Raw genomic sequence first — 9,883 nt, 5'->3', positions numbered from 1 at the left:
AGGCCAATTCTCTATGCACTTATGAAACCAGGCAGTGTTCATGGCTGAAACGAACACAACAATGAGAACCAAAGACGGTTAAGGAATTGATTGTGTGACTTATGGTTGTCTAGGTATACACTAAAGTTCGACGGTTCAAAGATATCAAATCTACCGATTGACCGAGTATATCCGACATAAGTTCACTATGGAAAGTTCAAAGGGAAACCTACTTATCCAAATGCAATTAATCCTTGCTTGCAAATCACACAAGGTTTTTATGCATACTTCTGTGATATAGTCATTCCCCATTCATGTAAGGGATTGTTGAGTTTTGGATTGTTGAGTTTTTGTTTAAGATGAAATAGTCTTAAAATGAGAGTGAATGGGAAATGGGATTTGGATTTGGATTTGGATTCGGATTTGATCAAATGATCGATCGATTGATTAATTATTTGGACCAAATTTATTTGTTAATAGTGAATATTAACGTGATATAATCCGTGTTTGTAACGGATGTTTTCCAATCCGTGTATTGTGTTGCACCAAGAAAGCAACAAGATGCCTAGTGCACCTCCCACCATGGCCAAGTGCTCCTCCCACCAAGCAAGTGTTCATTCCACCATGTAAGTGCTTCCTCCATGATATCCTAATGCTTGTTCCACCATGGAGGGGATGGACTTCTCTCACATGACTGCTATAAATAGAGCAGAAGTTGTAGAGAAAGAAGAACACACCGGAAAAAAACACTCGAAACACACAGTATACAATTGATATACACTCTGTATGTAATTGATATACACTCTGTATATAATTGATATACACTCTGTATACACTCAAACTACACTCTGTATACACTGTGTATACATTGGAAAAACGAATTGCAATCTGATATCCTCTTCAGTAAGAATTCAACATCGGCTATACATTGCATTCCTTCCTCTCAGAATTTCCATTCGACTTCTGAGTTCTCCTCCCTTGTTCTGCATTGTTTTAAAACTACAAACAAAATAACTGTAAGTGTGATTTGCTGCCGAACTTTGTGTTCGCTGAAATACTGGGGTTTGAAGTACCGCTACACCAGTGTGTAATTCGTTCTATCCTGGGAGGAAATAATCCATAACCTTGGGTACTAGGAGGGGATTAAATTCCTTAAGGAAACACTGTGAATTCAGTGAGCTCGAATTAATTTTTGTTTCAGTTATATCATTTATATTTACGTATGTTACTGCTGTAGGTAGCTCATAAAGAAGGTAATATATATCTAAGAGTGGAAAAGTTAAAACTTGATCTTCCATCATTCCATATTTATACCAGATAAGAAGTACTATACAGGAAACAAAAAGAACAGTTTTCGGACTGATCATTCAAAAATAGCCAGCGTTTGCAAAGTTATTGAAAAATAGCCACTACTTTACTGCAACACGGAAAGTCATAATATACTGGAGATCGGTGCACTTGTGTATGAACTTCCAGCATATTATCTTGGAACTCCAACACGCGAAAAGTTCCACTATGTTATGCTGGATCGGTATTTTATACTGGAACTCCGGTATAATATACTGGAGTATTTTTCCGAATTTTGACCAGTATTTTCGTTCAGATTTATTTTTACATAAAAAGTGGCTAAATTGCGATTACTTTTGAAACTGTGGCTATTTTTGAATGACCACTTGTAAATCTAGCTATTTTTGAATTTCTCCCTAGTAAGAATAGCTAATTATAAAGCAACTCTGATGAACAGTAAATGAAATGGCAAGAAAGTAATGAGCATATATTTTCTTCTCGGTGAACGATTGAATCTCACAAATGGATGGGATCCCCCTTTATATAGTAGGGGAGTCCTAAATAAGGTACACTTCTAAATTCTAGTTATAGTAGGAAATCATATTTGACTGTTGTTTAACTTCCGAAGACCAATCCATTCCAAAATTCACGCCATGATCTCCGGCTCGTCGCGGGTATCTCGCTCTTTCCGTTACTGAATCATACCGGCGTCATCTAGAAGCATGCTTTCTTCTGACCTTGGAAAAGAACTTCGACCCCGACCTTGGAAAAGAACTTCGACCCCGAGCTCGACGTCCTGGTCTTCCGACGTGGTATCACTTTTTTCATTGAAGAACGAAATCGGGTAGCCCCGATTTTCACTGTATACAATATGGTAACTGAACTAATGAAAATTATTTTAAAAAGTTGTTTTATTTTGTTTTATAACTAAAAAGTCACTCATTTTGCTCATTGTAATTGAAAAGTCGTACCCTTTGTGTCTTCTGCTTTGATTTTCTATTGAAGTTGGGGTTGCACATGAAGTGAAAATTTTGTGTGCAAGTTTAATTACTTAACTTTTAATTACAAAGTATTACTATAGTTTAGATTGAATAGGACTTTTAGGTTGATAGAAAGTCACGACTGAAACATAGAAAGCAAAGAAGCTCACTATCTGAAAGAACTTTAAATATTCTTGTTTGCTTAATTAAATGATTGGACAAAATGGAACAAAAACGACTCAAGGATTAGTGAAACTATTCCAACCCACACATTTGATATTGTTTAACTTATGCTCTGCTGAAGATTTTTGAACAACTCAATCCAACACTTTTGCATGGTCGATCTGTACTTGTTTGACCAAAAAATATAGATCTTGATTCGAATAATTAAATTTGTATGAATAAGGATTAATCTTAGCTAACAATAATATCCTTAGATGAAGCTCTTAAAAAAGCAACAAATATTATGTAGATCGGGTCGTACATCGACAATGGCATATAATACATATTCCAGAAATCAGAAGTAATAATATAGCATTCAATGATAATGAATAACAATAAATGGCATTTAAGTAAATAGAAGGAATAAGTCACCTAAGAAAGGATGGAATAAGTGGATGTTCTTTCTGACAATCTCATGAATATTTGAGTTATTCTCGGATCTAGTGAGAAAGTATAGACAAAAATCTCAGTGAAAAGGTGATGTTTGTATCTTAGCAAGTGAGATCTGATTTTTTAAGTCAAAGTGTGTTCTTTACAAATGAATATCATATGTCTCCTATCATTGTGTATTTTTCTATTTCTAGGGAACATGTTCCTAAGAAATCCTAATAATACAAGTGCAGAGAATATCCACTAGAATATTCTCTTTGATATCCTACTTTGAAACTAGTCGTTACAACTCTGACAAAGGTACTCGACCTTGTTGACTCTTCGACTTCGACCCTTGTTGACTCTTCGGCTTGGGCCCTTGTTGACTCTTCGACCACTGACTTCGCCGCTTTTTGGGCTATTTCGACAAACGACAACTTGGGAACTCTTCCCTTAGTATTATCTTGGCTTAAATATTCTAAAGATAGATTTTGATTCATACAGTGCAGTATATTGCAAATAAGAGCATTATGAGTATCTTTCAATTTATAATATTTTTTTGAAATATTTTTTCTAAGTAAAAAAAAATACCCGCATTTATGATTTTCAATGGAGTTTAGCTCATCTTTTTTCATTTTTCAAATTACTTTGCTAGGCTGCTGTATCAAAATACTCGCATTTATGATTTTCATTCATCTCTTTTATCACTTTTTTGTACTTGAGTTTCTATCATAATACTCGCATTTATGATTTTCAAAATACTCGCATTTGTACTTTTTCGGGACAAGATGGGTTGCTCTGATGGTAAGCAAGGGGAATTCTTGGAGGGAAGGATGCCGAGGGTCTATTTGGAAACAGTCTTTCTACCCATGGTAGGAGTAAGATTTGCGTACACACTACCCTCCTCAGACTCCACTAGTGGGATTATACTGGATTGTTATTGTTGTTGTAGTAGTACTTGAGTTTCTATCATTAACTTGGAAGTTTCTCTGTCTCTTTTACAGCATTGGTTTATGTAAAATATTGTAATATTATTGTGATAAACAATTGTCCAGACTTTATTCTCTAATATATAATGGGATGAGAAACGATATTCAGATTTTCTTTAGGAAATAACAAGAAAGTAAGAAAGACATGAACCACTTGAAATTTTAAACAGAAAATGACATACTCAAATAGTAATTGATTTTTCATTACTGAATAATTGAAAGTGTACATTACAGACTATTTACAACCAGAAAATAATCACCTTCCTATACTGCATACACATTTCTTCAACCTTCCAAACAAACAAAAGAAGAAATAAACAATATAATTGCAACTTAAAGGAACAAAATACTGGGGACCTGGCATCCATTGACCCCCACCATGAAGGGGGCTCAGACAAACAACAAAAGGTGGGAAAAATCAAAGTTAAAAAGAATGTTGAAAAGCCAAAAGATGAGCTTTTACGTTTAAAATTTCTTACTACTCCGAGCCAAGGATTTTGCTCTTTCTCAAGCTATCTACTCTCGTTGTTCCCTTTTAAGGATCCATCGCTCATCAATTTCAAGCTGAGACTATTATATCTTTCTCGTGAATACTGTCGTGATGCCTTTCTCCAATCTGTACCAGCCTTCATCATCGCAGTGAACTCCTCAAAACTGATGCGTCCGTCCTGCAAAAGTATAAAATGCAAGCACATAAAAACCTTGAGAAACTAACTGGGGCATCATCCAGAATAACGCCTGTACAAACAAATGTACAGCAGCAGAAAGGTTTAGAAGTCAGATGAGTCTGATGATATAACTGACCTTGTCCGTGTCCACGTCTTGCATAATTGTACTAATAACTTCTTCACTGTTGGTTTCAATCTCGTCAGATAATGCCTCCCTTAACTCGTCAATCTCTATATATCCAGTTTGGTTCTTATCAAAAAATTCAAATGCCTTCTCCAAGTGCTCATCATTGCCCATCTTCCTAAGGTGGACGGAGATTGCCACGAACTCCCCATAGTCCAGATATCCATCTTTATCAACATCGCCCTGTCGAAGTATCATTGTTTAGTTTTTCTTCTGATTTGGCAAAAAAGAAGATGTCTCTATCCCAATTTATGTGTTTATACTTTCCTTTTTTGTTGTTCCAAAAAGAATGTCATACTTCCTTATTTAGAAACAATTTAACATTAAATTTCCTATCTTAACTTTAATGAGATGATTTATAGCCACACTAATATCTATGGCATGTTCTAGACCACAAGTTTTCCTTTCTTTCTTAAAGATCGTGCCTAGTCAAACATCGCTACATACATTGGGACGGAGAGAGTAAGAAGCTTCTACGCCCATGGCTACCATTCTTCTACGGTAATAAGTTAAAGGGCAGCCTGGTGCACAAAGCATCCCTATTCACGCAGGGTCCGAGGAAGGGGCGCACCCCAAAGGGGTGTGATATAGACATTCTACCCTAACGGAAGCAGTAGTGGCTGCTTCTACGGCTCAAACCCGTGACCTATAGGTGATATAGTAATAAGTTCTTTTAGTTAATACTATGTATAACCAGATGTCTAGCAAGGGGGCATGAGAAAAGGTGATTCCATCAAAGCTACCAAGATAGAAGAAGTATGTAACTTAAAATTTTGCCAGGAGTATATTAGCTAAGCATCTGCAATCATTTCAAGTCGAAGAAAATAATGATTCATGAAAAAATTAACACTTACAGCATCCATTAGAATTTGTACGTCAGTATCAGGGACTTGATGTCCGAGCTTCTGTAATCCAACTTTCAACTCATTCATGTCAATCTTCCCTTTGTTTCCTATGTCCATCAATTTGAATCCCTCCTTTATTCCAGCCACCTCCTCCACAGACAAATGCTCAGCAATAACCTGCGAGGCAGAAAAAGCAATTTAAAAACAAAATGTAGAGAATTTGCCACCTGGTTTCAGAAAAATATTTGAATTGAAGAAAAAATAAGACGGAGAAACAAATAATCTTGTTTCACTAGGAGCAGAATTGCGCACCCTTAAAGCTCTTTTCTTTAGCTTGTTCATCATAGAAAATTGCTTGAGCCTTGCTTTCACTGTTTCACCAAGAGAAACATTTGGCGCCTTTTTAGCATTTTGTATCCAAGGATGGTCTGCAAAGAGAATATATTCGGTAATGAGTTGTAAATCTACTTCAACGGACTTTGAAAAAAGGGAATAATGAATTCTAAATTGGTAGAGAAAATGAACTTTGTTCTAGAGCATAGTTTACCTAGCACTTCCTGAGCAGTAAGCCTCTTGCTCGGGTCAGGGTTGAGCATCTTCTTCACAAGGTCTTTTGCATTATCAGAGACCTTTGGCCAAGGATCTCTTCTAAAATCCACAACAGATCGAATGATCGCTTGAGCAACTCCTTGTTCAGTTTCTGCAATGAGGAACAGATAGAAATTACATACATATGACCGCTAAAAACCCGGCAATAGTTACTTAATTGATAAAGCGCCTTACTGCACATAAATAATACTCTTCCATTTGATTGTTATCGTGGCATTCGGTAACTTTTACTTAGAAATGCAGTACAAAACATTTGGCAATGTAACTAAACCAACCTGCCCAAAAGGGTGGGACACCACATAGCAAGATGTAAAGAATGACTCCAGCACTCCATACATCTACTTCTGGACCATAGTTTCTCTTCAACACCTCAGGAGCCATGTAATAGGGACTTCCCACAATCTCATTAAATCTCTCTCCTGTAAAATCAGCACAACAGTGAATAAAATGCTCAACTATGCAAATCCAGCAGCAACATACAAATATTAGGAGTTTTACCAGGCTTAAAGAATACTGAGAGCCCAAAATCAATTGCCTTCAATGGTGCTGTTTCCTTCTTGTTTCCAAACAAGAAATTTTCAGGTTTGAGATCCCGATGCATGACGCCATGCTTATGGCACATCTATTACGAAAGCAAAGAAAATCATGAACTTTTCTCCAATCAAAAACAATAATTAACTCGCATCTTGTCCGCTAGTTAACTAATACTTCCTTATTCTAGGGGTCAAGACATTTAATCTCAGTTTACTATAAAAGAATGAGAATCACTCAGATAAATGGAGCAGTGTAATTAATCCATAAGATATTGATTTTCCAAAAAATTGAGGGGGATAACTTTGCATGACATAACTGACCTGAAACCAGCAACTAAGGGGTCGTTTAGTATGATGGATAAGCAACAATAATCCTAGGATAAAATTTAGTACCGCCTTATCCCTTGTTTGGTTACTAATCCTGGGATAAGTTATCTCAGGATTAAAAATAGTAACGGGATAACTTATACCTGCCAGAGGGTGGAATAGTAATCCCAGGATAAAGCAGTAAAATTGGCAATCCCAGGATTAGTACAACATTCCAAACAGTCAATAAGAAATAATATCAGGATAACTAATCCCAGCATAACTAATCATAATATAACTAATCCCAGCATAACTAATCTTTAATATAACTAATCCCAGCATAACTTATCTTCAAACCAAACGACCCCTAAGAGTAGGAGGAGGCATAACAAGTTTTGAGATCACTCTAAACACCCTAAAAAGAGACCTACTGAAAAGGAAAAGTCCTTTAAGTATCCCACTTTCTTAAAGAAAAAAATTTCTGCTACAACCTTTGCATCACTGGTCAAATTATGTGTGCACAATCTAGCATATTCTTACTGTGACCGAACGAAGCAATAACAGAAGGTTGACAACTAACCAAGACCCTTTAGATTGACATGTAAACAGCAAAGGAAGCAAAAGTATATCACAAACAAACCAAGAATGTTGAATTTTCACCTGAATTACTTCGACAATAGTACGAGTCACAGCTGCAGCAGCCCTCTCAGTATAATGCCCCCTCGCGACAATCCGATCAAAGAGCTCACCACCCTCACACAACTCCATCACTAAATGAACTGCAATATCATCCTCATAAGTATCCTTTAAGGTAACAATATTAGGATGCTGAGGCAAATTCTTCATAATCTCGACCTCTCTCCTTACATCCTCAATATCTATTCTAGTCCTTAGCTTCTTCTTGGATATTGATTTACAAGCATAAAATTCACCTGTAGCTTTCTCAGTACATAAATATGTAACCCCAAATTCACCTCTGCCAAGCTCACGTCCTAGTTCATATGTGGTCTCAATATCATGACCTGTTGGATTTTCCAATACATAGGAGTTGTACCCACCATTTCCATGATTATGTGTAGAAAATGGATTTGGCTTATTTTTTCCCCTTTTTTGCTCATCTATATCAGTAGTACTTGGTACTGCACAACAATTTCCCATGAAAAATACCTTCAAAAACCCAACTTTTGAAGCTCAAAATCTTAGCTTTATGCAACTAATCAATAAGAACAAAGCTAACAGTTTTGACCCTCCTTATCTCCACCCAAAAGGGTCAAAGAATTTGACCAAAACACTAGTAAAAAGCAATCAAAATTTAATTTTGACAAAGGTAACACAAATATATCAAGAAAACAGCAAGTGGGGTTCCTTTTGAATCTTTCAACAACTCCAAAAACTAACTCAGAAAATTCTGAGATCTTAAAAACACCCAGTTGGGGTTTTAAATTTTGAGGTAAAGGCACAAAGAAACACCAAGAGAGTTCTATTTCCTAAAGAACAATGTTCAGTTCCTCAAGAAAACCACAATAGAAGAAACAGAAAGGAGTAAAAGTAGAATTTTCCAAAAAAGAATGTGAAAATTTAGAGGGAGTTGTAGAATTTGGAAGATGGAGGGGGTGATTTAAGGATGAGAAGAGGAATTTAGCGTGTAAAAATAACCCCCCAAAAGGTCAAAACCCCGTTTCGTGGCAACCTCTTATTCAACTGTAGCTCTGCACTTACTGACTCATTTCGGCTATTCTTGATTTTTACAAGATTGTCCAAATCAGAATCACATAGTAATAATCATAATTTATATTCACTTATTTATCTTTTATGTTATGAAAAATACTACTACTCTTTTGTAGCAAATGAACATTAGTTTAGGATCTTGGTGAAAGTTATTTGGCTGGTTCTTGATTAGTTTAATTGGTTTGGTTGTTTTAGCAAAGTAAACTTTGCTATGTATCTTTTTTTGTTTTTAGTCAGAGGCGAATATAAAATTTAAACTTATAGTTCGAGTTTGAAATCAAAGAACTAAGTGGGTTCGGAATATAATATTTGTACTTATGTAATAAATTTGTTAGAACTAGTGAGTTCGAATGAGTCCATAATATTAACACTACATCTGCCTCTACTTTTGATGATCAAGAAAAATTTAGTCAACAAAGGGCTTTGTTACGATGATTAATATTTAAAAATGTATATAACTAGGAAGTTGAAATTAAAAATTAATTCATCTGAGAAACTTGAGCCTTAACATAATTTACATGTTTTAATTTATCAGTGTCATTAGTCATTTGTTGTCATATAACCAAGAGGTCACGGGTTCGAGCCTTGAAAATAGGCTTTTGCAGAAATGCAGGGTAAGATTGCGTACAATAGACCCTTGTGATCCGGTCTTTTTCCGGACCCCGCGCATAGCGGAAGCTTAGTGCACAAGAGTGCCCTTTAGTGTCATTAGTCATTTGACAAATCAAAAAAATGATGCAAATATATGTATGTGAATTTATATAACATATGCGCGTGGTACGAATTTTGTATTTTGAAGTTAGCAAAAGTCCTATATATCCACTTCTAGAAAAAAAAATAGGAATTGAAGTACACAATATATGCTATGTGCATTTGAATCTTCAGAAGATTCCTAAAAGTTGAGAATGTCATTGAAATTGGATTTTATGAAAGAATTTGACTTGGTTCTAGAACGTATGCATAATGCATCTAAGACCTTTGTTATTTTACATTTATTTCTAACGACATACTAAAAAGAATTCCATACACATTTATATTTATCAAGTTAAAATACTACTATTCTATATCTTATTATTCCCTCTATTTCAAAAAGAATAAACTTATTACTATTTGAGGAGCTAAACAAAATTTTCTTTGACCATATTTCTTACAAATAGTTTTAAATATTTTGAATTAATTATTAA

General features: G+C 35.4%; 1 protein-coding gene across 1 annotated transcript; it reads right to left on the bottom strand.

Moving 5' to 3' along the window:
- Window positions 1-4,005: 4,005 nt before the first annotated feature.
- LOC107815101 (calcium-dependent protein kinase 7) lies at window positions 4,006-8,688 on the bottom strand. Its single transcript, XM_016640619.2, has 8 exons — window positions 7,632-8,688; window positions 6,631-6,754; window positions 6,408-6,551; window positions 6,071-6,223; window positions 5,836-5,951; window positions 5,533-5,700; window positions 4,631-4,861; window positions 4,006-4,494 (listed from the first exon to the last, which is right to left on the bottom strand). The coding sequence occupies exons 1-8, from the start codon at window positions 8,127-8,129 to the stop codon at window positions 4,339-4,341; spliced, it is 1,590 nt and encodes a 529-aa protein (XP_016496105.1). The 5' UTR covers window positions 8,130-8,688; the 3' UTR covers window positions 4,006-4,338.
- Between the last annotated feature and the right edge of the window lie 1,195 nt (window positions 8,689-9,883).

Source organism: Nicotiana tabacum, chromosome 6 (assembly GCF_000715075.1).
Source record: "Nicotiana tabacum cultivar K326 chromosome 6, ASM71507v2, whole genome shotgun sequence".
In the NCBI taxonomy this organism is placed as follows: domain Eukaryota; kingdom Viridiplantae; phylum Streptophyta; class Magnoliopsida; order Solanales; family Solanaceae; genus Nicotiana; species Nicotiana tabacum.
This window is presented reverse-complemented; position numbering and strand designations above follow the sequence as displayed.